At 37.7% G+C, this 27983-nt stretch overlaps 2 protein-coding genes across 3 annotated transcripts; one reads left to right on the top strand and one right to left on the bottom strand.

The window, feature by feature from the left end:
• The first annotated feature begins 51 nt into the window (after positions 1–51).
• mier1b (mesoderm induction early response 1b, transcriptional regulator) lies at positions 52–15085 on the top strand. 2 transcript variants are annotated; one of them, XM_038295131.1, is made up of 13 exons: positions 52–154; positions 3169–3193; positions 3412–3560; positions 3776–3952; positions 4883–5006; positions 5085–5152; positions 5267–5339; positions 5451–5602; positions 7681–7762; positions 10142–10236; positions 10548–10594; positions 12721–12848; positions 14654–15085. In XM_038295131.1, the coding sequence occupies exons 1-13, from the start codon at positions 146–148 to the stop codon at positions 14959–14961; spliced, it is 1437 nt and encodes a 478-aa protein (XP_038151059.1). In that variant the 5' UTR covers positions 52–145; the 3' UTR covers positions 14962–15085. The 2 variants fall into 2 exon arrangements, with proteins under 2 accessions (XP_038151059.1, XP_038151058.1); XM_038295130.1 differs by having other exon boundaries at positions 10467–10594.
• A 2994-nt stretch (positions 15086–18079) lies between these two features.
• Positions 18080–27330, bottom strand: LOC119789934 (UDP-N-acetylglucosamine/UDP-glucose/GDP-mannose transporter-like). Its single transcript, XM_038295137.1, has 13 exons — positions 27069–27330; positions 24262–24295; positions 24104–24190; positions 23958–24025; positions 23790–23861; positions 23648–23716; positions 23447–23549; positions 23285–23377; positions 20574–20641; positions 20415–20493; positions 20252–20334; positions 20072–20124; positions 18080–19871 (listed from the first exon to the last, which is right to left on the bottom strand). The coding sequence occupies exons 1-13, from the start codon at positions 27260–27262 to the stop codon at positions 19861–19863; spliced, it is 1014 nt and encodes a 337-aa protein (XP_038151065.1). The 5' UTR covers positions 27263–27330; the 3' UTR covers positions 18080–19860.
• Between the last annotated feature and the right edge of the window lie 653 nt (positions 27331–27983).

The raw sequence follows: 27983 nt of genomic DNA, 5'->3' as shown, positions 1-27983 counted from the left end.
CATTCAAAATAAACAAAAAACAGCATTAATTAACTTAATTTTGCTTAACATTTTAGCTTTAAAGGTGCGGATATTGCAGGTGGGCGGAGCTCCGCATCCGGGGAACTGACGTTGACCTCTGACGTCACTTTGCTGGATAGCAGACATGGCGGAGGTAAGAAAGTGAAATAAATACTCAGAAAAAATATTTCTCATCATACGCAATAGTAAATTTTTTTTTCTGAATGTGCGCACATTATCTGCGTGTCGACGGTTTTAAAACAAATGAAAATGCTGCGTATTGATTTGCTAGAGGGCGGTCATTTATTTGAGTCCAAAATGTTTTGTAAACTTCGGATTTAGCTAGCATTAGCCGCGCTAGCCTAGAGGTACTTCATCTAGCTGCGGTGTTTATTACTTCACGGTTTCTCTGAGGTATTCATCATCGTATGGGAAAACTTTTTATGGGACATTTTCATGTTTTAGGGTTATTTAAGTCTTTGTGTTTATTCTTATTTGCCGTTTGTTGATGGTGAGCTAAACTTGGGTTTCTTAGCGGAATTCTATGGAGGTAAAATTAGCTTACAACTTGTATTGAAGTTAGCGAGTTGAGAAAATGAACTCACTAAGCGGTGTTTTATTAAAGGAAACTGATTTAGTCCAGCTTATGAAAGCCGTTGCATTTTGAATGTTCTGGCTATAGTGACATGGATGAAACGACATGTTCCTGACATGAAGCGGTCATGTAGCCTTTGTGTCCCATTGAGTTGCTGGGAGCTTTTAGGGCTCAGCAGCATCAGGCGCGCTTTTTTTGGACTCCGCACACCTCCCACTGATGCAGCAATGGCTCCATAGCTCGGGGTGGTCGCCGAATGGTCCTCCTGTTGAGGAGGGGTTGTCTTTTTTTCTTTTCTTTCTTTTTTTTTTACTTTGTTTATGGGGAGGTTAGGAGGTAGACCTAAAACAATGAGTTTAAACCAGTCATTTTCAGTCTAGTAAACTTAGTATTGGATCTCTGTGTAAAAATACCTTAAATTGTTTCACTTTTTGGAGAAAGAAATATATATTTAGTCAGTATTTATCAACAAATGGCTCAGTAGAAAATTATTTTTTATGTTGGAATCAGGTTTTTTACCAAAGAAGCTAAAAAGAAAAAAAATCATCTAAGAAAAAATCCAACTGAATAATGCCATTTGTGTATTAATGTACACGTTCCTGCTCTGTAGTAAAATATTTGTTCTGATTAAATGTACATTTTGTTCAACATTTGTTCAACTATCTTTCATAAAGTCCAAGTTTTTCATGCTATGTATTGGCCTCATGTAATTATGCAATAATTAGCAGTAATAAAGGTATAAAAACACCAAGCTCCATGTAATTAATTATGAAGTTTTCAATTGTTGCATTAGTGACTGAAATAAATTAACTTTTAATTTTAATATTCTAATTTGTTCAGTGAATCATATTTTGTTTGTCTAAATCATTTTACCAGGTTTTGGAGTTTTTCTCCCTCCGTTTTTATTGTTACTGTGAGGGGAAGAGGTATTTTAGAAATAAAGCTTAATAAAAGCAACTACAACATACCTTTTGATTTTGCTCTTAAACAAGATGCTCATTTATTTTATTTTAATCTCCACAAAATATATAAAGAAGACCACTTAAGAGAAGATTTTCTCTTTTACAAACAAGAATGTCATTTCAACAGTTCAGAAGAGGAATTTATTTTTATTTGCATTAAAATGACTGACAAAAGGCCAGAAACCTAAAATCAATCTTTTAAAAATGCTGCAGTATATGAGCACTGTTATGTACAGCGATGTCTGTTACAACTTAAGAAGGTAATACCTAAAGATTACAAAGAACAAGACAATAATAATAACAGCTTGTTACAAAGTTACTTAATGTGCTAGCAAATGTACATGTTTACAGGAGCTCTTGTTTTCACATAAATCTTGCCCTCTTATTAAGAAGTGGTCCAAATTACGAAGTATGATGTAGAACTGCCATTTTTCTCTTCATAAAAAAAACCTCCCACACCTTTTGTTTGTCTCTGATTTTACTTTTGAACAGCCATTGGTTTGGAAAATGGCTAAGCGAGTCTCCCTTCATGAGTCACAACCTGCACAGGATAGAGGCCTTCAACACATGCTAAGATTTGGGTGTGTTGTGTTCACTTATAGAAAAAAAAAAGATTAGAATATAGTAATTTTGTTTTTTAGCTTTCCACCAGCCAATCACTGGTCAGCACCCGATAAGCATAAAATAAGTTGTTTCAATGTTTCAGCTTTAGGGCTGCAACCAGCCGTCATTTTGCTAACTGATAAATCTGTTGATTAGTTTTCCGATTGATTAATAATCAGTAATAAAAGGTTCCTTAGACTAATCCTTTCCTTTTTTTTTCTTTTTTTTTTTTTACAGAACTTACACCAAAAGTAAAACGTTTTCTTTTATAGAGTTCTTAATAGAGCATTTTGATAGATGAAAAAAAAATTTCCGCCATAAATGCAAAATATTTATATATTTTTTTTACGATTTCGGTCCTAGTTACTGCTCTAAGTGGGTTGCTCTGTCAGCTGAAGGCTTGTTTTAGAGTCAATGCTCCATTTGATGATTAAACAAGTGCAAAACGAGTAGACGATTATTTCAGTAATTGAATAATCACAATTAATCTGATCAATTGTTTCAGCCCTAATCAGCTTATTTTTTTCTGCTAATATTGAGCCACATTTTTGTTTTTTACATTTTAAAGTAATATTTCACCTTATTATGTAAGGCTTCACAATATAAGGAAAGTACTATAAAGTTGAATGTTTTGACAACTGTAATATTTATGACTACTATTCACTTTCTTCAGTAGTTTTCCCCACTGTTCTCCCTGGGTTTTATCACCTTGATATTTAACATCTATATCATCTGTGGACCATTAAAGCAAATTTTAATTAGCGTTTCTGCCTCCTATGAAACGTCTGTGAAGTTTGATTCGTCCCTTCACTCTTTTTGGGGTTTTTTGGATTTTGAACCTTTGTATATAGATAAATCACTCTCTTACACTTGGTTATGAATGTTCTGCTTGTTTGGGATGTTGTTTATTTATTTATTTTTTTATCATCTAATACTACGTCCTGCATATGTTTGGATTTATTTCTTCTGTCTTCCTAACTTTATGCCCCTCCTTTTCCTGTGTTTCAGCCCTCCCTCGGGAATGCGAGCCCAGGTAGATTGTTTTTTGTTTCTCTGCATTGCCTTTGGTATATGTAGACCATTCAACGCCCCTCCCTCAGAATATCAACTGCTAATATTGATAATGATAGTTCTTTTATTATTTTGAATGTTCTCTTATAATAATTTGATCTGTTGTCTTATACACAAAGATTTGTGAGATCTTGGTTTTAGTTTTAGCTCAGACTTTTTTTCTACATTGAATTTTTCCAGGAGGCTCAGCAGGTTCTGATGACCACGATTTTGATCCGTCGGCGGACATGCTTGTTCACGACTTCGATGATGAACGTACCCTGGAGGAGGAGGAGCTGCTGGAGGCAACAGATGAGACCAATTCCAACGAGATCGAAGATCTAGCTCGGGTTTGTGTGAAACATTTCAGTCGTTTTGGGTTTCAGTCAGTATTACGGTAAAAGAACAAAAACAGAAAACTAAAGTTAAAAAAAGAAAAAACAAATCACGTATTTTACTGTGAATTTTAAGGTTCAAGAATTTTAAACACATCAACATCTTTTTATCTGTTCTCTCTAATTCACTGATGCCTGGATTATTGGTTGAATGACCTTTTTTTTTACAGGAGGGCGAGATGCCCATACATGAGCTACTTAGTCTTTATGGTTATGGGGGCAGATCTCCTGCAGAGGAAGAGGAGGAGGAAGATGAAGAACCAGAGGAAGAGGATGAAGAGGATGAAGAAGAGGACCTTGATCATGATGAAAGTAGCAGAAGCACTGGAGAGCTGAAAAAGAATGAGGTATGCTGGTGTTTTAGCTGTGATTTAAAACCAGGACATGGAAAAATGAATCATGGAAAGCTACTGTGCAAATAATCAATAGTCCAATAGAATTGAAATTCAATCGCAAATTCAAGTTTTCTTCCATTTCGGCCACATTATTTACTATCTTAACCTTTCTTTCTTAATATTTCCATCTTTGAAACCAGTAATGCATCAGTTAATCGGCCTGGAGTCCGTTTGGACAATTTTTCATCTAATAACCATCAATTGTGAGTCAAGATGCACTGATCCATATTATTCAAATCCAGCACTGATACATGGGCTGAGCGGGTTGCACCATAACCCATGCTGACCCAGTGCTAATTTATAATTAACAGTATATCTTGCCATGTGAGTAAATGCATCACACATGGCATAAATAATGTTAAAAATTTGAATCATCACTAGCTGCTGTGTTTGCTCTGCGCGATTACGTGATCAGCGTTAAATCATAAAGTAAAAGTCACTAGATTGCTGTAACTGTATTGCTGTGTAGGATACCGATTAAACCAGAAATGACTGGATCAGAATGCTGGATCTGCATCATTCATCCGATATCTGATAATGCTAATTGGTAAATGTCTTAGTCAATATCTTAGTATTTCAAAACATGAATAAATGCTGTTATTTAGCAGCTCAGTTGTATGGCATAAAGTATGTAGTTTTGTCAGAAAGCCTACTTTATAATGCATTTGTTTTATTTTTAAGAGCATCATTCGTGTTTTCTGGGCTCTGATCGAATGCAGGGGGGACATAAAGTGAAAAGCCATTGAGTCTTTTGCTACAAAACATATAATCGTTTCTCTTATCCCAGCAAAATACAATAAAAGTTAATGTCCAAGTTTCACATTCCTGTCTCAGAGGCGTGTTTGTTAAATCTCTATAAGGTCCTGTTTGGTTTTCTTTTAGGGTGAAGATTTTAAGGCTTCATCAGAGCAAGGCAGCGATCCTCAGACCTCTTCTGATGGCCGCACACGCTCAGTCCGATCGCTCGGGACGGCAGAACTGATCCGCCGCGCCAAGTACTTTGAAAGTAAGAGTCTACAAGCGGCATTTCCTAATGTTTGCATTAAGAAGCAGCCGCTTTTCTAACCTTTATGACACTTCTCAGGTAATCATGATGTAGAGGAGGAGTCGGAGGAAGATGAGGACTATGTTCCCTCTGAAGACTGGAAGAAGGTGGGCTCGCACTTACGCAATAACCAAAGTGCTATATTTGCCTGTAAAAATGGAAAGTAAAAGAGCTATAAGTTATCTGTGTGGTTGTGAGTAACTATTTGTTTCTACCAACAGGAGATTATGGTGGGTTCTATGTATCAGGCAGAGACTCCGGTCGGTTTGTGTAAATACAAAGAAAACGAGAGAAGTAAGTCTGGTTGTTGTCTTCCTCTCTGATGTTAAAGTGTCTGCTGGTGTTTCTGTTGATATGAGGGTCGACCCTTCTAACCGTTTTATTGATTTAAATTTCGCCGTCTAGTCTATGAAAACGACGACCAGTTGTTGTGGAACCCTGATTGTGTCCCCGAGGGAAAAGTCGTGGAGTTTTTGACGGAGGCGTCGAGGCGAACCGGAGAGGAGAAAGGAGTGGATGCAATACCAGAGGGATCTCATATCAAAGACAATGAACAGGTGAAACAACTAATATAAAGCTTAATGCTAATCAAACAGGCTTAAAATTAGACCTTATCCGTTCCTATCAGAACCAGCTTTAACTGATCTACAGCAGGCAGTGCTGTAAATTAGATCACATTCACCGCACTACGTCACCCAACTTTTTTAGTTTTTCCTTTGCTTGTTTCTATATCGTCAAACATTAAGGGTAAAATGTTCACTCGCCGCCTAAGAGACGTCACACACTAATGGTTGTCAGGATGCTGAAATGATTCCGTCTGTTCAGCAGTCGGAGGTCTAATGCTGCGTTCAAACCGAACACGCTTTGAGCAGCAGGAGCAGCTGGTTTATATTAATACTAATAGAAGTAAAACAGCAATAAATTAAAAAGATTAATAGTTGATTTGCTCCAAAAGGAACAGGTGGAAGACACAAGGTATCATAATTTCCTGCCTTCTTATACACACCAATAATTATTCATCTCTCCACATCAAAAACCTTTAGAGTACCCTCACATTAAACATTACATTTTCATTGCTATTTTTAGCCTATGATATACCCATCCTATGCAACACATTTTCCAATAAGCTCCTTTCTGCACAGTGTGTTAAACTGGTTTCCATTTACACCCATCATTTAGTCCAGTCCATAGATCTACTCCGTGTCCCGATAGACAAAAAAACCCTTTTGGTTTTCCTATTACACTGTTTTAGAATTCCCTTCTATTAAATCATAACTCCTGTCTGTTTCACAAAAAAAGGTTGTTTTTTTTATTTCGTGGAAGTTAAATTTTGAAGATTTTTTTTTTATTATGTCTCTGACTTTCAACATATTTGAAGTCTATAAGGAGGTTCCACAGCACAGCTGGAGGAGAAGGTTATTAGCATTTAAGAATCTGAGGTGCTTCACAAGCAGCCGACACCCGATCTGAAATATCTAAACCAAAACAACCAATCAGAGAGAGGCTCCTCTATGTGATGGTCATGTCCTGGTAGGATGTAAAGGCACCGTGGCTGGTCAGCAGGTCGTCAAACTTTCATCTCAGGTGAGATGAAAATAGCCCTGGAAGGGACTCTTGTCCCACAACCAGTATTTAGTCAATCCAGACGTGGCCCCCAACCACAGTGTTCTCTAGTTGTATTTAGTAAATAGCCACTCTTTTTCTCATTTATATTATCGTACCTTTTATCAGACCATATTGTCCCGAAAGTTAGAAAATTTCTGTAAAAAAAAAAAAATCCTTTCTTAAAATCTGTTTTTTTCCCCCCCGTTATCTTATGCAGGCCAGTTAGTTATACGTCAGCTTGTACACCTACATTCGGCCAATCATATATCAACGGTCTTCTGTCAATCAATTTTATTTTTCCGGCCATAGCCTCTTGATTCATATGTCGCAGCTAATATACGTAACAGTTGAATTCAGAATCATTTCCTTCCCCATTGAGTTCTGTCCCAGTGTTCACGGGGATGGACGTCTGTGTCTTCAGCAGGCGTAGAGCTAACAGGACTGGTAGCGTTGCGAGGCAAGGGCTCAAACATGTACGGCTGTGAGCCTTCTACACCAAACCAAGCTTCTGCCGCCCTGGCGTCCTCTTCCACAACATCTTCGTCCCCGCTTTCCTACTCTAAATAAAAAATGTATGATGGAGACTCATCCACGACCTCCGACACTAAACTCTCCTCCTCTTGCATGTTTCCGCCGTCCATAGCGTTACTTGACAGTGTCGTTGCCAAGTACTACTTGGTCCGAATGTAATTTCCCATTGGGAACCTACTAGCACTAAGTTGCTAACTGGTTAGCAAGATGCTTCCGACAAACCGGCCACAATCAAACCTGCTTGCGAACCTTCCGCCACAACAATTCCACCCCCTCGACAAATCACATTCACTTTATTCACTGGTGTAAAGTCGGGCACCGCTTGGGAGAATTCGGAAAAGCAACAATTGGAACTGCCGCCTCCCTACAACTTTAATGTGGACAAGCATCGTTTCAGTCGGTGTGAAAGCAGCATCAATGTTTTACCTGATTTATTAGATCAAATGCATTAATTATTTCATATGATTGATTTGAGTTTGCTTCTGTTTTTTCTTTGTAGGCTTTGTATGAGCTGGTGAAATGTGACTTTGACTCAGAGGAAGCTCTAAGAAGACTGAGGTTTAACGTGAAAGCAGCTCGAGGTGAGAACCATAGAAGTGCTTGAGTCAATACACAAACATAAAAAAAAAAACTCTTTTGATCTCATCTTCTGCAATATTTTCTCAACCTCGGTCCATAGATGTTTAGTAGAATTACTTGGGGTGTAAATAATAATCGTTTTGTATCGATGCATCGATCCAACAGCCGACGATCCGATGCATCGACACGTCCGCAAGAGAATCGATTCATGTTTTTTTGTTTTTTTCCTCCTGTCTATTTTTATTCATTTGCTCCTGGGCGTAATTCTCCCTCCCGTGCTGCGGTGGCGCTAAACCTATTTTGCCCTCCTACCTCGCTTCCTGGTTATACTCTTACAGCAGTGTGTTGCTTGACACAGACATTTTTAAATTATGCTCAATATTGAAGCGTGGTCTGTGCTACACGCTGTGGGTCTAGATACGGCCGAGGCGGTGAGGAAGTGGGGGAGAGTTTAGTCCGACGACGGAGGGACATGAGGGCCAAAAAGAGCGGAGATCCAGGTGGAAAAAGGGTCCCAGCGTTCTCGCACATCTCGCTCTTCTAGCGGGTCAAACTTCACGAGTTGTTTTCTGCAATTTCGGTCATAAAAACAAAACAAGCCGGCCTCCTGTCTCAAGCACTGTTTGCAGTCAGCTACAATTTGGGAGAGGAGCAGCGGAGCGTCTCTCAAGGGGACGGGACGTCTGCAGCCGCGATATTGCATTGCACTCATTGTACTGATTATCTGCAGAATTTTTGCAGTATTTTTTGATACAACTGCTGTTTCAAAAAAAAAAAAAATGCATAACGATATTACAGCTAAAAAATTAATCGAATCGAATCGTGGTGTATTCTTGAGTATCGAAAATAATCGAATCGTTGGGTCAGGAAATCGATACTGAATCGAATCGACATGATGGATGTGATTTACACCCCTAAGAATTAAGGTGTATGACTGGGACCGCTCTGAAAGAAACCATTTGTTTGTTGATTGTGTTTTATTTTGAAATGCTGACAGCGAGACCTTGACAGGAAATGTTGTTGCCAAAGCGAGGGATTTAGGAGGCTGGTGATTTACTAAATATTAGACAATCATTGCAGCCACTAAATAAAGTAAACATGCCCACTGTTATATTAAATACCAGCGTGGGAATGACATGTCATGTTACGCAATAACTTTATATTGGGGGAAGATCGCAGCACTAATGTCTGCTGGGATGGTGACGTCATCGGCCGTAATAAAAAATATATATATATATATAATTTTTTATTATTTACAATTTTGGCATATTTTGCACAGTTGTTTTAGTCTGTCTGTACATATATATATATATATGTATATATATTAGAGATACACTGATACATTTGTTGGCCTTTATTTTTGTTCAATATTAGCTTTTTTTTCTCCTTATGTTGGTATTGGCCGATACTGAATTCAGCAGCATTAGATCATATTATATCATTAGATTTATTGCTGCTCCCTTAATTTGCAATCCAATGTTAGTGGGGGTTTTTAATCAACGAATGTTTTTCTTTTTGTTTTTCTTATTAGACTGATGCAAGAATAATGAGTCTAGGCCTATAAGGCCCTGAATGGAAAGACACCTTTATATTTATCTGATCTCTTCTAGGCTTATGTGCCTGAAAGAGATCTTAGAAATCTAGAGGGCGCTTGATTTGATATGAGGCAGCAGGAACTTCTGGGTCAGGCTGCTTCTCTAAAACAAAAAAAGAAAAACGATAAGCCAGATTTGTTATCAGATTTCCATTTTAGTCAGAAAGCCAAAAAAATACTATTGTGTTTTTATTTTGGGTTTGAAAACACAAAAAAATCAGATGTGTCTGAATTTACAATCATCTCATTCTGACTTAATTGCAGAAGTTGGATCAGAATGAGGCCTCTGTTCTAGTCTGACACCAAAACAAGCAGTTTAAGTGCGTCCCAAAAACAGTTTGATGTACACTGCTAAAACTGAAATAGAAGCAAGTCAATAATTCTTGAAAGAGTAAGTAAGTAAAAGAATTTGCGATTGGAATAAGATTATTTGTGTTTAAAATAAGAAAAACAACAAATCCATTATATCATTTCATGGCACACATCTAATTACTCTAAGCGCAAACATTCTCATTCTGCTCGCGGACCATTTTGTTTACCTGCTTAAATTAGGGGCAAATACTTTTAAGAATTTTAAATCTTATTTTAAGATCAATCTTTGTTGCGTCGGTTGTGTTTTTTATGGTATCGTTTCTGTTAATGAGCTGTGATGGTCCTTTAAAGCTTCCTTACCATCCGGTTCACTCTGTGTGTCAATAATCCTATTCTAGACCATAAATGATAGCATAATGTTATTTTTGAAAATGTTGAAAACGTTCAGATTTAACGCTCAATTTCTATCTAACAGAGGAGATATCGGTTTGGACTGAAGAGGAATGTAGAAACTTTGAACAAGGACTACGTGCTTATGGGAAAGATTTTCATTTAATACAGGCCAACAAGGTGAGAGATGTCCTAATAATTAATTTATTCAGTTGTATAAAACTGATTTTTATTTATACCACTTAATTATAACTGGGAATGTTTTTAATTATGAATTATTTATGAGAGATTTGATTTTGTAATCATGAGCTTTTAATTTTTAATCTGTCGTGTGTTTGACTTGTACCAAACTGCTTCTTCGGATGATTTTAATAATGGTGACTTTATTTCTACCGGTTCAAATCTTTCAGGTGAGAACTAGGTCTGTAGGAGAATGTGTGGCCTTTTATTACATGTGGAAGAAGTCTGAGCGTTATGATTTCTTTGCACAGCAAACCAGGCTTGGAAAAAGGAAATACAACCTTCACCCTGGAGTCACGTAAGTCTTCAAAAGAGATCCTGCAAAACACCCAGATATGAACTGAAATGTTTTTCTGTCATTCAGATTTACAGCCCAGGATATTTCAATAAAAATTTTGGAAAAAGAAATTCTAAGTAGATATTCTTTCCCCTTGAACTGTAATACGTTTTATTATGTTTTAAAAACAACCAAGAGAGTCTACACTGAGTTTCTTAAGGAGAGACCAACACAAAGTATTGCATAAGTGCAATGAATTATGTACCCCATTTACACTACCCTTGAAAAACCGTGCCGAGACCGGTCCGAGCTCAGTAACTGAGATAACTTATCGTGTGTAAATGGAAAGCAAACTGAACTGAACCAAGCTAGACACAACCGAACCGCGCTAACTGCAGACCAGTTCCAGAGGTGGGCTCGGCTCGGTTTTTCCCTGGCTCGGTTCTCTGATAACAAGAGCGCATGAGCAGAACGCGTCATCTCCGTCTGAATGCACATCACGATTCACACTCCATTCCAGTAGTTGGCGGTAATGCCCCTCCAGAAACAGAAGAAGAAGAACAACTTCTTCTTCAACTATTAACAACAATCGAAGTCTTCTACACGCAACATTTTAAATAATGGCATTTTAAATAAACACCGAAGTACAGTAATAATAATCAAGCACTTTCTGAATGTGACGGGCGCCGCCATTTTGATTTGCTTGATTCCCTCCTTCTTCGTCTTCTTCTTGTGTATTATGGCGGTTGGCAAACAACTTTTGGTGCATTACCGCCACCAACTGCTTGATTTCCTCCTTCAATACTGGCAGTAATACCGCAGATCGTCACTAGGAGGCGAGCAGTCGAGGAACCGAGATAGCGTGATGCGTAAACGGTCATCAGAACCGAACTTGGCCTGGTTAACTGATCCGAGCTCAGACCGCTCTCGGCATGGATCGGTTTTTTAGGGGTAGTGTAAATTCGGTAATGAATTTCTTTTCTTTATTTACAAATTAAGCCAAAAATGAAAGTATATTTATTCTCACCTGCCCTTTAAGACTTCTTCATAGCTGCTGCATTTAGATCTGGGAAGCAACTCTAGCAGCTTTGTGCAATTAGAGACTCCAGTCTTGTGTTAAAGCTCTTTCTTTGGGTTTTTCTTGTATGGGTTTTATTTTCATAAAATAAGTGTATTTGCTTTCATTTGAGGAAGTAAATATACGGAAGAGGATTAGGGCCACTGAAAAAAAGAAAAAAAGTTAACTAATTTTAAAATTTTATTTCAGTTTAACATGGGAAAAAAGTCAGAATTCTGACTTTAATCTCAGAATTCTGACTGAATTCTGACAATAAAAAAAGTCAGAATTCTGACTTTTTCCCCATACTATACTGAAATAAAATTAAAAAAAATAAGTTAACTTTTTTTTTTCTTTTTCCAGTGGCCCTAATCCTCTTCCGTATAAATAAGATGATTGGCCAATAGAATAAGAATTTTCTTAAAATAAGATAATTCACTATTATGCACTTGAAATAGGATCATTTTGTTTTTGTAAAAATAATTAATCTTATTCAATTGGCAAATGATCTCACCTACTGATTTTGAGGGAACTTTACTGAGCTATTTTTCACATTATCAGATAGTTTGAGTTATTTTTCCCTCATCTCTGCTATTTTTTTTTTTTTTTAAGTCTCTTCCAGAGTGTAACATCTTTTGTAGCCTCTAGGTTTTTTTTTTTTTTCCCCTTCAGCGGCGCCCTGTATCTAAACTCTGAACCACTTCCTGTCCTTTTGCTATAAGCCTCCCCATAGCATGACACTTCCATCCCCATGTTTAATAATGGAAAAGTTGTGTTCAGTCTATTCAGTCTGTTCTATTAACCTGGATTTGATGTGAAGGTATCAGAATGGGGAAACTAAACACACTTTTCTCACCATTTTTAAAGGATTCCCTACTTTGAATCGGTCTATTACAATTATGTCCAGTCCCAGTGAAATATTTTAAAGTTGGGGGGGTTTACTTTAAGAAAATTTGATCAAGAGACGGGAATATGCCCAACAATGTTTTGAGGATCTAAATGGACTCTAGTGTTTTAACATTAGTGTTGGATTAGCAACCCTAACCCTCGGTCAGATGTGTCTAACGGGTCCGACGCCGCTGTGTTTCAGGGACTACATGGACAGATTACTGGATGAGACGGAGAGCGTGACGTCCAGTAGGGCGGCGTCGCCCCCGCCCACCACCTCCAGCAGCAGCGCCAGCCACTCTGAGAGGGAGGACAGCAGCAGTCAGAACGGTGAGTCGGTCTGCACTCTAGGTCCTTTAAAGAAGCGTAGCAATTGGTCGGGACGGATGATGGGATGCATTCAGGATGAGACGGGATGATGTGTTTGAGAAAAACATGAAAACAAATAATTTAAAGATTACAGCTTAGAGGCTTTGCTGCTAATTTGGGGACTTTTCAGATCCCTTTAGAAACATTTATAAAGATGAAAAACTAGAGGTTGATCAATGGAAACGCTGATTGTTTCAGAAGTTAAGAACTATTATGCAAATCTGATTTTGTAGGAGTCAATAAAAGCTCCACGTAAATAAATAAAAAATCCTAGTATATAATTCACACTAAATGGGCTTGTTTAGTTGTGACTAACAGAGTTCATAAGTTTGTTTATTGTTTTTCTTACTATTTTTCAAGGCTGCACTTTTAAAAAAGATGAAATTGTCCAGAGAGCTGTTTTAAACTTGCGTAAACAAAATAACAAATAAAATCTATTTTAAGTTTAAATCATAAGCATGTTTATGGTTTGTAAATGGAAATAAAAAACATTTATTTGAAAAAAAAAGAAGGAAAAAAAAAAAACTAACCAGAAATTAAAAATGTAAAATATTTGAAATGATTTTAGCATTTAGATTTTTAAACTTAAAAGAAAAAAAGTGTTTACAGATTTTATAGTTTTGAGCTGTATTCTTTTCTAATTGCTTTAACCAGATCACATTCTCTTCCCTCCTGGGGGCGGGCTTTCCTCGTCTGAAGACGCATTTCTATTGGTCTGCTTGGAAGCTAGCTACAACATCATTGGTCAATAGCCAGTATTTCTATTTGGCTTAAATTGAAGAGAACGTAAAGAATTTGAAAAGAAAGCAATTTGTAAAACTCCATTGAAAAAAAAAAAAGGAATAAAAACGTAACTTTTGCAGATCTCAAAACCTTTTTTTTTTATTATTAAAAAATGCATTTTCCATTCACAAATGTTTTGTGACGCAAAATTCACTCCATACAAGACCAAATAGATTCTAGTGTGTTTAAACTCCGAAATACCAAACTTATTCAGAATGCAGGTGAGGTTAGATTGCTTAGCACCCAGTTTACCTTCTCTGCCGGCCGCACTCTCTGACTGTCCAACCAAATACCCAACTAGAAGCAAAACCTAGGGGAAAAGCTAGAGAAGGAAGTGGACAGACTGTTTGAGATGATTTAATGGACAAAATTTTAACTAAGATCATCATTTGATCGAGTTTTTTTTCTTCTTTTTTTGTTTTTATCCAGCAGACAATACCTTGCATTCAGTCTTCTGGTATAAACATAACCTAACAATCTTTTAAAATTTATTTTGTTTTTTGTTTCTGGACTCTTGAACTGTTTTTTTTTTTTTTACTATAAATCCAGGGTTTGAGTTAATTAGCTGATTAGAGTGTGGCACCAGGGGCCATCAATTTTGAACCTTTTCACAATATTCTAATTTTCTGATATGATGAATTTGAGATTTTCATTTGTTGTCATTTGTAATCATCAAAATTAAACAAAATAAACATCTGAAATATATGAGTTTGTATGTAATGTATGAATATAATATACAAGTTTCACTTTTTAAATGGAATTACTGAAATCAATCTACTTTTTCATGATATTCTAATTTTATGACCAGCACCTGTAATTTACTCTCAGATTACTGAGTTGAGATTACTGAAAAAAACAAGAATATCCCTTGAATATTAATGCATGGTTGTGTGAATTTGTCTTTAATCTGATAAAATTATTTAAAAATCCCCACATGGCGGCGTGTTAATATAGTTTAATAGTGCTTTCTTCTTCCTTAACAGGTGTTGTGGGTCATCCTGTAGATCCGTCTCATCTGCCAGATGCAACCCAAGTCAAGCTTGAAGGCGTTCAGTCCAACGGTCCCTCTCATCCAGAGGCAGAACCTCCTCCTTCAGCCCCAGACAACAACTCTAACGGCTGCAGCCAAGTCAGCGCAGCGAACCACGACAGAAACGGCTCACTAGAGCTTGTGCTAGAGCACAAAACCGCACCAGCTGTGGCACAAGACAGGCCGGCCAAAAGGTGCAGGACTGAAGCAGAGGCTTTGGGCCAAAGCGAGGTGGATCCACCCAGAACACATGAAGACTAAACTCTTCAAGACTGGCTTTGTTCACTTAAACACGCCCTGGTTTGGTTTTTTTCCCCCCCGATTTTCTCCATAAATGGCTAGCTTAGGAGCAGAGGATTAGGAAGACGAGGAATCTCTCAAAAAACCAACCAAAATGCTGCGCTTCATACGACGGTCTGCTCCTCAACAAACTCCCATCATTTTAACCCATCTTCTCCATTCTGACTTTGGACAGTCGAATTTTTGCCAAGAATTTCTTTTTTTCTATTTGTAATGAAAACAAATCATCTGTGATATTTTTCTACACCAGAGATATTTATATTTTCTAACCAATAATGAAAAAAAAAGATCTAATGATGGGTTGTTGCTTTTTAAGCCATTGGTTTGTTGGAAATGAGTAAAATCCTGAGGAGGAGAAGCTGGCGCTGTCTCCAGCTCACTATAGTTGCACTTTGATTGTACGTTTCTCCTGGTTGAGGAGGTAACCTGATAGAACTTCATGTTCTCTCTGCCACAGCTGTTTGTTTGAGTTTGCTAAATGAACCGGCGGGTCTGTCGCCCCGTACAGGTTTGTTTGTGAAAAGCAGCTGACATCAGTGATGTCCTGTATTATCATGTAGATCTCTGTATTTTTGTTTTTATTATTTCCATAGCCCAATGCTTTACTCAACACTTTTTTTTACTTGACAGAAGGTTTGTGGCCGCTCATGTAAAGTTTGTATAGATTTCTTACCTTCTGCAGTCGGTGCATTTATTTCTCCCCTCCAGTGATCATGTTGCTTTTTTCTTGTCTCTGTAGGATACAGCTTTTTTTTTTTCCTTTGACAAATTGTTTCCTAATTATTTTCTGATGGATGTAATAAAGAAATAACCCTTTTTTGTTTCCCCCTTCCTTGGTATGAAACCGTGTTCTAGTTTAAAATAAAAACCTCCTAGGTGGAGCTAATTCGGAGATAAGTTGCTAATCTTAGGCTCGATCCAGAATTTAATTGGATTCTACTTTAACAATTATTTAGAATTAGGAAGATAATATGTTAGGTCTACGACACTGATTCCACAAGTTTGGTTCCTACCTAAATAAATCTGAGACATTTAAGGTAATAGAAATGGAAACATCATTTAGAAATAGACAAAAACAAAAAATGCTTTTTGATGTTTTCATTACTATTATTTCTATAATTGTATTATTCTAAATTTTAACTTAATTTGAATCATTAGTCCATTTTGCTTCAATTTGGGAATATCTGGTGTACAAGATCAAAAAGGGAAAAGGTGTAAAATTAGGCATATAAGCATAAAATGTATAAATATATATTCTAAATGTAGATAGAGTAGGTTTTCATGACAAAGTTTCAATAGTTAAGATCTACCCTTATAGTGTTTAACCAAAACATAGCCTGAGCATTTTAGCGCAGGGGAAAGCTTACTTTTAAAAGTACTTTACTTAATTTTATTTTATTAGACCAAATATCATGACTTTGTTTTGTTTTTTGTTTGGTCTGACTAATCCAAAAATGTGGTTTTATTTTTCTGGCTGTCTTACTGGAAGTGCTCGTTAAATCTGCCTTAAATAGTTTTTGAAATGATTAGGAATCTAGCTGGTTTGATTTGGAAGGAGTTCATTTTGTTCCATTATTGTTGCAAGCTAAAAGCAGGCTTTGTAAATGGAAATATTAATCAGGAAAAGGTTTTGAGAGTAACTGCTGTGTTCCCAAATCCAACTTTTTTTTTCTTTCTCAAATTTCTCTTTTTTTAGATTGAATTTTACAAGTTGCATTGTTTTAAAATTTTGCCTGACAGATTGCGCTCTCTCAAAGCCCATTACTAACTAACCCCTGCTTGGCGCGCACACCGACCAATGAAAATATTGTCAACATTCAGGCTGACGTATAAAAATGCATCTTCACTCTTAAATCCAAAGGAAAGTCCGCCTCCAGAAGTGTGATCCGTAAAAATCTATTTGAAAAAGTAATTCACAAAACTAAATCTGAAAAAGGGAAATCTGGCAAAAAAAAAGTGAGAAAAAAAAAAACTTATCTAAATTATAAAATAATTTGAAGAAAAAAAAACAAAACTCTCAAAACCTTTATTTGAAATCTTTTTTTAAATTTTATTTCTGGATTGCCTTTTTTTTTTTTTTTTTAAATCATGTCCTTTGATGGCAACAATAATGGAACCAAATTCTCTCCATAGTGGGTGCAGCAATACAAATGCTTAAAAACTTAAAAATCTTTAAATGATGTAAAAGGCTAATCCTGGAGTTATGTTAGGCTAGGATTAACTGTTTGAGGCAGTAAAAAATAAAATAAAATTAGCACTTAGCTACAGCATCCATTCCAAGTGGCTGTTAGGAGTCTAACCTCTGGTGCATTCGTGGTTCACAGAACAATCAGATTTTTGTTTCCGACCATCAAGTTGAAAACATTGCTTCAACTAGTGTTAGGGCAACTTAGTTGACACCAAATTGGATTTTTTTTTCATATAGATATAGTTCATCCTAGAGTCACAATCTGAGTTTCAAATCAGCAGATCTGAACTGAATGAAGTCATCTGGATTCCAGTTATTGTTTATTAATAAATAATTAATTAAAATACAGATCTTTGTTTTGTAAAACAAAATATTATTTATTGGTTTCCTGTATCAGTCTGTACATTAATGGCTTTTTAAATGAAGTAACCACATCTTTCAAAGTAGTAAAATCATTCTTATTATTATAAACAGATAATAATTATAAACAATTATAAACATAATTTGGTATGACTATAAAATGGAACACTGTAAAAACTGAAATACATGCAAGTATGTTGTTGTAAGTGTATTTTTGCTTACACCTAAGCGGGTACCTTGCAAAAAAATCTAAATCTAGATAAGTAATTTTTTCTTAAATGTGGCATCTGTTCTTGAATTGAGGAGGTAATTGAGACATTTTGCCAATGGAACAAGACAATTTACACTTAAAATAAGAAAACACAATTGCATTGTCTTATTTCCAGTGCATATTATCTAATTATCTTATTTTAAGAGTAAAATTACTCATTCCATTGGCAGACTATCTCATTTACCTACTCAAATTAAGGATGAATACACTTAGTTTAAGAATTTTTTACTTATTTCTAGATTGTTTTTGCAGTGTATGCAAGGTATTTTTCCAATGGAAAAAAGATGATTAACATTTAGAACAAGAAAAAACAACAAAAACTACTTATTTCTAGTGGAGAATATGTACAGTCATATGAAAAAGTTTGGGCACCCCTATTAATCTTAAATATTTGGGTGTTTGCAACAGCTATTTCAGTTTGATACATCTAATAACTGATGGACAGTAATATTTCAGTATCGAATGAGGTTTATTGGACTAACAGAAAATGTGCAGTACGCATTAAAACAAAATTTGACCGGTGCAAAAATCTGGGTACCCTGATCATTTTATTGATTCGAATACCCTTAACTACTTTTCACTGACTTACTGAAACATAAAATTGGTTTGGTAACTTCATTAAGATTTGAACTCCATAGCCAGGTGTATCCAATCAGGAGAAAATGTATTTAAGGGGGCCAGTTGCAAGTTGTTCTCCTGTTTGAATCTCCTGGGCTCTTCAAAACAAGTCTAAAATGATCTGAAAACAAAGATTGTTCAACATAATCGTTCGGGGGAAGGATACAAAAAGTTGTCTCTGAGATTTAAACGGTCAGTTTCCACTGTGAGGAACACAGTAAGGAAATGGAAGACCACAGGGACAGTTCTTGTTAAGCCCAAAAGTGTCAGGCCAAGAAAAATATCAGAGTGGCAAAGAAGGGTGAGAATGGTCAAGGAAAACCCGCAGACCACCTCCAAAGACTTGCAGCATCATCTTGCTGCAGATGGTGTCACTGTGCATCGTTCAACAATTCTGCAGACTTTGCACCAGGAGAAGCTGTATGGGTGAGTAATGCGACAGAAGCCTTTTCTGCAAGCACAAACAGAATCGCTTGAGGTATGCAAAAGCACATGCTTTGGGGCTGCGTTGCTAATGCTGGCACTGTGAATCTTTTTAAAGTAGAGGGTCGCATGGATTCCACTCAATATCAGCAGATTCTTGAGAATAATGTTCAAGAATCAGTTAAGAAGTTAAAGTTACACCCGGGATGGATATTTCAGCAAGACAAAGGATCCAAAACAGCGCTCCAGATCTACTCAGGCATTCATGCAGAGGAACGATTCCAATGCCCAGACCTGAATATCATTGAACATCTGTGGGATGATTTGAAGCAAGCAAGACCAAACTTAACTTAACTGGAATTGTTTTGCAAAGAAGAATAATCAAAAATCCCTTCATCCAGGATCCATGAACTCATTAAAAGCTACAGGAAGCGACTAGAGGCTGTTGTTTTTGCAAAAAGAGGATCTACTAAATATTAATGTCTCTTTTTATCTTAGGTGTCCATGTTTCTGCACGTGTCAAATTGTGATTTAATGCGTACGGCACATTTTCTGTTCAATAAACCTCAATTCAATACTGAAATATTACTGTGTCCGTCAGTTATTAGATATATCAAACTTAAGTAGCTGTTGCAATATTTAGAAATAACAATAATTAGGATTAATAGGGATGCCCAAACCTTTTCATATGACTGCAAGTATCTTATTCTAAGGGGGAAAAATACTTGTTCCATTGTCAGCTCATCTTATTCACCTGCTCAATTTAAGGGCAAATTGGCTTGTTTTAGGAAAAATGATCAGGTTTTGCAGTGAGACAATCACTAAATCATCCTGACTTTATATGTTAAAATCTTGCTTAGAAAATTCATAAGTTTTCTAGAAACTATAGAGACATCTGCAAAGTTAAAAAGTCAGATCATTTCTCTTGGAAGTGTGCGGACTTCACGGACTGGGTGGGCGATCATCACTCTTCACCTTCGCTGGGTTTGCAGTCCAAGATTTATGCCTTTTCTGTTCAATATGGTGAAAAGAAACAAGTTCAGTTCCTTTTTAGACAGAAATGGATAAAAAAGCTGCAAAAACTGAAGAACAACAAAGTATTGTTGATGAGATAGTGTGTAAATCTTACACACTGCTCCTTTAAGACTAACAAAAAACAATGCAAACTTCAGACAGGATGATGATTAAATGACATTTAAAGCGTCTCTTACTGGTTTGTTCTTGTGTGAAAGTGATATAGGAGTACACCAGGCTGCCAGCAATGCTGTTAAAAAAAAGAATAACTTTTTTATAATACCGGTATGCTAAATTCTGGAAATCCATCAGCTAAGTTCGTCAGTCTTTGCAGTTTCCTCCTCCTATAACCGAATCCAGAAAAACCGATTTGTTACCTGATGTTTAGACCTAAGAAGTTCAGCCAGGTGAATATATAATCTCCTCCAAACACCATCCCAATGTACGTGACCAGGATGTTCTGAGAAAAAGTGCAAAACAAAGCTTAATATATGCATTAGTTCATCCAGGAGAGACTGCATGCAAAGTGAGGCGACCTACTTTGATGCAGCCGATAATGGAGGTAGTGAGTGCTGAGTTACACTGCGTGCACAGCATGATGGAGTACATCAAGACAAAGCTGTATGAACACAGAGGAAGAAGGACTCAGAAACACATTCTGTGTAGAAAAAAAAAAGTTGAGTCTTGTATCTATGTTACCCCATGACGCAGGAGAGCACAAACTGCACAACAAACAGCTGATCAGCCCATCCTTGGTATTCCAGTCCCTGTTCCCAAAAAAAACATGTCAACAGTCTCACCAGCTATTATAGAAACTTTACAAACCATCAAGATGAGCATTAACTGATCTTTATTTGGAGCTTTTGATGATCCCTTGAGCTTACATCTTTATTTTTACCAGGGTGGAGGGATTACAAAACATATGTTTATTGACAAGTCTTGGGGGTCTAGTTTCCTACAAGGCGAAATATCTCATTACTTTCCCAAGATCACGTTCAGCACCCACATTTTCCCTCCCCTCCCTGAGGAGAATAAACACTATTGAATATGTTTGGGTCTAACCTGACTCCGCCAGATGGATTTGCTGGATTTGCTCCGAATATCCATCTGGAAACCTTCCGTTGAAGTAATTTTGGGAAGGGGCCAGTCGGGGGAAGAGCAAAAACATCTTTTCCTCTGAGAAAAGCCTCCAGAGCAGTGATTTGCTCTTCTTTCAGTGAAGAAATACTCTGTTATTCCGATAAAACTTGCTCGATAGCCACGCTAACACTAGTTTCATCGGCTGAAGCCGCCATGTTCTTTAGACTGAACTGTCGCGCTTCTCGTTGCGTCACACCTAGGGTTGTCAAAAGTATCGATACTGAAACGTTGTATCCGGATACAATACTCATTTTCAAAAGTATCTATTCAGCCATCTAATTGAATAATTCTGTGCATTTTTCAGTTTCAGACTGAAAAACATCTGCAAAACATAGCCACACTGCAAAAATGATCTCAAAATGAGTAAAAATGTCTTAAATTAAGGCTAGTTACCCTTAATTTGAGCAGATAAATAAGATGTTTTGCCAATGGAATTAGTATTTTCACTCTTAAAATAAGGTATCTAGATATTATGCACTTGAAATAAGACAATGCAACTGTTTTTTTTTCTTATTTTAAGTGTAAATTGTCTTGTTCTATTGTCAAAGTGTCTCACTTAAAACCTTAATTCAAGAAAAAATGCACTTATTATAAGAAGAAATTACTTATTTACATTTCATTTTTTTGCAGTGCAAGGAAGGAACACTTAATTTTTATTTTGTAAGTTTTTTTTTTATCAAGCTTGCTTAATATTGTGCACAGCATACAACCTCAAAATATTATTCTTATTGTTTTATATTTATTTCTTGTATTTTTTTAGTAATGAAAATATTTCTGTTGAATTTTAGAGTCTGTTTTTATTCTTGTGGTATCGAAAAGGGTATCGAGTATCGAATATTTTACTTAGTATCCGTATCGAGTTGGTTTAGTATCGTGACAACACTAGTCACACCTCAACCCGCCTCAAAGCCAACGCTGATTGGACGTTCGTTTGGTGAACGGCTCCAAATTTTCTTTAACGGAGAGTCTCCAGACTGATCTGCGAGTGAAACCTTGAAAGCTCGCGAGATCAGGATGGTCTCATGAGGCTTGTTTGGGTCTGCTTTGAACTGGAAAAGCTGTTCTCTGGTCAACAGTCCAGAGACCAAGGAGGAAACAAAATAAGACTCAAATTAAATGTTCTGCTGCTCATATCACTGCAAAAAAAAAATCTAAATCGAGATAAGTCATTTTTTCTTAAAATAAGTGCATTTGTTCTTCAATTTAGGAGGTAAAAGAGACATTTTGCCAATGGAACAAGACAATTTACACTTAAAATAAGAAAACACAATTGCATTGTCTTATTTCAAGTGCATATTATCTAATTATCTTATTTTACTCATTCCATTGGCAAACTAGCTCATTTACCTACTCAAATTAAGGGTGAATATACTTAATTTAAGACATTTTTACTTATTTCTACATCGTTTTTGCAGTGTACAGACAGGGCTGTGCACAGACATTTTGGGGGGCAGGTGCTCAAGTAGAAAAAAAAAAAAGGTGGCTTTGTGTGGCGCATAGCACCGCTCGCCGTCCTAGAACTGTTTATTACCGTCACCTCTTAAACATTGTATGCATCATCCATTTTAAAGGCATACTATGCAAAATTTTTCAGTTAATTAATGTGTTCCATAACGTTTTGGATGATCAAATAAGTCATTTCAGGTCGAACAAAGGTTTTCTCGGCCGCCCTGGTGGTTTGTAGGGGAAATACTGTACTTGCAATTGCAGGAGCCCTCGGCCCGCACCCACAGGCTCAGAAGTCTCGTGCATCGGGAGAGTCGGTCTTGCTTTACGGCGAGAACTGCTACACGCCCCCAGTGAAAGGCATGCTCGTTGCTAGCACAGTGGCGATATTTGTGCAGTTATCAGGGCGGAACCAGTAAGAATTTTCAAACTCGAAAATTGGAACAAAATAGTCAGTTAACGCAGTAGACATGGTGATTCGTTGCGTTCGCCTGTCTGCTAAGCTTAAAACAACCGCGCCTGGCTTGACGGAGAAACCAGGAGAACAGCTGAGCATATTTACGACAGTGCACTTTTACTTTCGCCCTCTGGAGGGAGCCTCGCTGGAAAATCAACACCGGTTGCATAGTATACCTTTAATATATTTTTGTTATATAATTTAAGATGTGGTTATTTTGTGCATTTTAGACCTTTTTGTTTTTACACCAGTTATGTATTGGGGAAAAAAATTAAATTGATGACATCACAATGATTTTGAAAACTCACGGACCAGTTTCCACCCCTGCTGCTCTGCCGAGAACACAAATTCCTGTTTGCACACCTACCATCTGTATGTCTCCTGAGTAATATGCATATGCCAGCGTGGGGAAAATCATGATCAACGCATTGTAATACAGCAGTCCGTATTTTCCAAGCTCCTGCAAGAAAAGAAAATTTCTTTCAGGTTTCTCATCAATCTCAGTGCTCCCAGATCTGCTGCTGCTCACCTTGGACTCCAGCTTCTGCTTCACAAAAGCCCCACTGGCTGCCGTCAGGATGTTGTTGAGCATTATGAAAATGTATCCTTCAATATCAAAAGCTAAGTCGGCGCTATGGTAAAAACGATGCAAAAAAAAACCCAACAGAAAGTGAGTTCATACAGACTGAAACGTGTATTTTTTTTTTCTCTTTCAGTGGAGCCCTCTCACCTTGCAGCGATAAAAGCACCAAAGATCATGGTGAACACTGTCATCTTTATGGAGGCAGAGAAGGTCTTCCTGCAGAGTGAGGAGGTTAAAATCTACCTTTTATAGGAAACTTTCTGGAGGAAATGCAGAAGGTTTGACTCACTTCAGCAGGAATCCCTCAAACACCATGGTGAGAAAAATACTGAACCTCCTCAGAACCGTGAACATGGGTAAGCTAAGATAGGGACGACAAGCAACTGTGTCACATTCTCAAAAAAAAAAAAAACAGGTTTTATATATCTCGCTACCAGGAGCGCTAACGAGCTCTGACTTCAGTCGCTGTGTCCCGAATAGGCCTGAGATCTGATTCCCCACATACAGCAGCGGCAGAGGAAACATCTGGAAGGACAGAGCTCACGTCAAAAACACGCCAGCAGCTCCACGTCGGTTTAATGATGGCCTTGTTCTCCCCCTTACCTTGCCAGGTATGGTCAAGTCCAGATCTGGGAATGAGATGACACCCAACAGTTTCCCAGTCCGCAGGACCACTATGGTGGCCAGCATCTGCAGAGATCGGTGCACAAAGATGCGGTAGGTAGAGAAACAGGAAAAGATTCACAAAAGGAAAAACTTACCTGGCCAATCCCAACACATGTTGATGACGGAAACCTGTAAAACACAGCAGGGTCAGAGACAGAAATCCTCCAGCTGATGTTTAGCTCAACCAGCTTTAGATCAACCTTCACATAAGGAGTTGAAATTTAAAGGGGTGATAGAATGATAATATAGGGTATTTGGTGCTGGCCCTTAAGGTCTCTGAATAGGTTGTGTAATATTGGTCGGGTTGAAAATGGCATATTTGCTGTTCTATGAATCCTAATGCAAGCCTGGTTATAAGCCCTAGAATGAAACGACAGGTTTTCTTCCTTTTATGGTATGATCATGAATATTTAGATGAGCTGTGCGCTGATTGGTTGGTTTATAACGAGTGAAGCTGCTGAGTAAAGATAACCTGACTCCGCCAGATGGATTTGCTCCGCATATCCATCTGGAAACCTTCCGTTGAAGTAATTTTGGGAAGGGGCGAAAATACTGGTTAGCTGATTGGCCTATGTTGGTGATAGACCAACAACGAAGATCAACGAAGTATATGACGTAGTAACGACGACGAAAACACAACCACAAGCCAGGCTACTCTTGCCCTAACCGGGAGAAGAGCAAAAACATCTTTTCCTCTGAGAAAAGCCTCCAGAGCAGTGTTTTGTTCTTCTTTCAGTGAAGAAATACTCTGCAATTCCGATAAAACTTGCTCGATAGCCACGCTAACGCTAGTTTCATCGGCTGAAGCCGCCATGTTCTTTAGACTGAACTGTCGCGCTTCTCGTTGCGTCACACCTCAACCCGCCTCAAAGCCAACGCTGATTGGACGTTTGTTTGGTGAACGGCTCCAAATTTTCTTCAACGGAGAGTCTCCAGACTGATTAGCGAGTGAAATCTTGAAAGCTCGCGAGATCAGGATGGTCTCACAAGGCTAGAGCAAAGACGCATCATAGCAACAAGCACTCACTCACTGAAATATAAAATTTTTTATATGGTAGGGTCCAGATGTCTTACTGTCCTACTTTTTGAACCTAAAAAAATGTCCGTGGGAATTTCAAAATCGTCCAGGATTTTTGCTTGAATACAGTGCAGCACGTAGTCGGGACACACCGGGCATTTGAACCGAGCCGTGAGCTCCGATGCTGGACCAGGAACCCCGGTGGACGGGGCTAGGGAGCCAGCGGGGGTTGGAGTGACTGAATCGGACCTGGTGACGGTAGCCTGGACAACGGCGACCCATGCCTTACCAGCCCCCTGCCCTCTGGCTGAGGAGGGGCAACTCATGGCTCCCTGCTGAGGTCTGGTCCAATCAGCTCTCAGCAGTCGACACTTCATATCCCCGCCTTCCTTTGGCCAGTGAACCAATGGGCTGGTCCGTATGTCAAAAAAACAAATTGACATCAGGGCTTTGTTTGGATTCGCCCGTTTTATGGTGGAAGTTTATATTGGTGAGATTTGCAAAGTAAGGAGGTGTCGATAGGTTTTGAACTTCTCCATACGTCCATTTCACCCACTGAACTATCGTTATTCTTCTATGACAATGGAAACTCGGTTTTGCATTCTATGACCCCTTTAATGAGTTTTGCAAAAGAAGTTTCCTTCACATTTGGTCACATCACAACAAAAACATTCAAATTAGTTAAAAAGATGATTGTGCATTAAAATAAAACATGATTACCAATAAACTAATGCAGACTTCTATGTCTGAAATATTTGCTATCCTAGCCAGGGCCTGTTACTTTAGGCAGTAGGTCTAGTCTCATCATAGTTGCATCATTTGGCGGACAGACTCGTGCTCATCATGTTCAAAGCTCGGTGCAGCGTTTTAAATCCTAATCCTGTTTCAAAGTTTTCCAGAACTTCCTCTCCAACTGCTCTGCTGTGTTCCTCACTCCTTTGTTTTATTAAAAGGAAAAAAAACAACTTCTGAACTCATCCAAAACACAACTAGATTTATCCTGAGATTTATTAAAAGGAAACGGCTTGCACTGGACTTGTTTTAATTAAAGAAGGTTAATACAAATTCAGATGTATTTTTTATTTTATTTTAACAGTAAATATCTTTTCAAAATTATATGTTCCTTTTACTTCATAAATATGTGATACTTTCGGATGGTTTTGTTAAATCAAATAAAAAAAAATCAATGATTGGATTGTTACGGTATTTGTCTCTATGCTACATTAAAAAAAAAAAAAAAACAACAAAGAATGTTGTTGTTCAGTGATATTGGTCATAAAAACACCATAGTTAACTTAAAATAAATAAATAAATATAGAAGCCTGTCCATAATTAGACTGATGGGAGTTTTAACCATCAGATATTGAACTGATTGTTTGGTAAAAGGGAAAACAAACCCAAAAACTTTAAGCTTATATAAATCTCAGCATCCTGAATAATCCTAAACCAAACTCCTAGTTCGTAAAAAGAACGCAAAACGTATAAAGTTAGATTTAAAAGTTAAACATAAGATGACATAATTTTAAGCAAAGCCAGCTAAACTCTTTTACTTGGCCAAATGAGTTTTTGTTCCGTTTTAATAAAATGTTCTAGTAGGAGAACATGCAGTAGGAGGCTTTCATTGGACAGGATTTATTGATGTAAGATTATTAAATCAAGAATGTATGTCTTAAAACAAGATAAATTATCTAAGACTTCTAAATATATATTTTATCTCAGTAGAACCAGATAATTTGCAGTGTAAAGTTTTTAGTTTTGCTTGATCAATTTTTCCACTGATAGGAAGTCTGCGCTCCTGTTTCCGTCTTCACTTCCTCATGTTTCAGTATTAATCCGCCGCCCTCGCGCCCCCTTTCCGCTCCTCTTTGAACTTTGCACCTTTACCTGTAGCTGGTGAGGACGCTTTTGTTGACAACAACGATCAGAAACGAGCTGACGCCGTAAAAAGCCGCGGCGAGCAGTTTGACGAAGACCGTGGAGGTGTCTCCGGATGTTTCCCTATGGCCCCCGGTGGAGGGGGAAGATGCTCCCCCAGTAGCCGAAGATCTCCCTCCGCCGCGTCTGTGGAGCTCAGCCATGGTCTACGTAACGACCGTGGAGCTGATAAAAGGGGCAGCTTCCAGCTGCCTGTCCTGCCGCGCATGCGCACAATAAACTCTCACTATAGGTGAGGGGTAACACTGCAAGCACTGGTGCTCTAAAGCTCATCTGAGGACTTTCTGGTTACTATAAGTGGGTCTTTGGAGAGATTTGGTTACGTTTAAAGACATGGGCTGTTCCAGACGGGTTTGAACAGGGGGCCCTGCCCCTGCTCTGAAAGCAAACACTATAAAAATTGAAATACAGGTCAATTTTTCTTGAATTAAATGCATTTCCCCTTGATTTGAGCTGGTAGGTAGGATAATAAAGGTATAACTTCACATGATGCTCAAAATTCCTCATTTTAGGTAAGAAAGCGCTTCTTTTAAGAGGTGTCATGAAATACAACTTGTTTCTCGTAATTTTGCGACTACTCTCATGACTTTTTTTCACGTAATCTTACTACTACTCTTGTTGTGACTTTTATTCTCCTAATTTTACAGACTTTATTCTTGTAATTTTATTCTCGAAATAGAAGAAAAAAATCTCTAGCCTGGCCCTAATACTCCGTCGTTATATTTAATATACCTGCTCAATTTAGGGGCAAAAAGAGAGATTTTAAGATTTTATTTAACTTAATTTATGTTCTTGCAGTGTACAGTTAACTTTAATAAATGGAGAGCGTTGGCCTCGTGGTTAGAGCAGTGTGCTTTAGCTCTG

Source organism: Cyprinodon tularosa, unplaced genomic scaffold (assembly GCF_016077235.1).
Source record: "Cyprinodon tularosa strain WSP-4 unplaced genomic scaffold, ASM1607723v1 ctg350, whole genome shotgun sequence".
Classification (NCBI taxonomy): Eukaryota; Metazoa; Chordata; class Actinopteri; order Cyprinodontiformes; family Cyprinodontidae; genus Cyprinodon; species Cyprinodon tularosa.
This window is presented reverse-complemented; position numbering and strand designations above follow the sequence as displayed.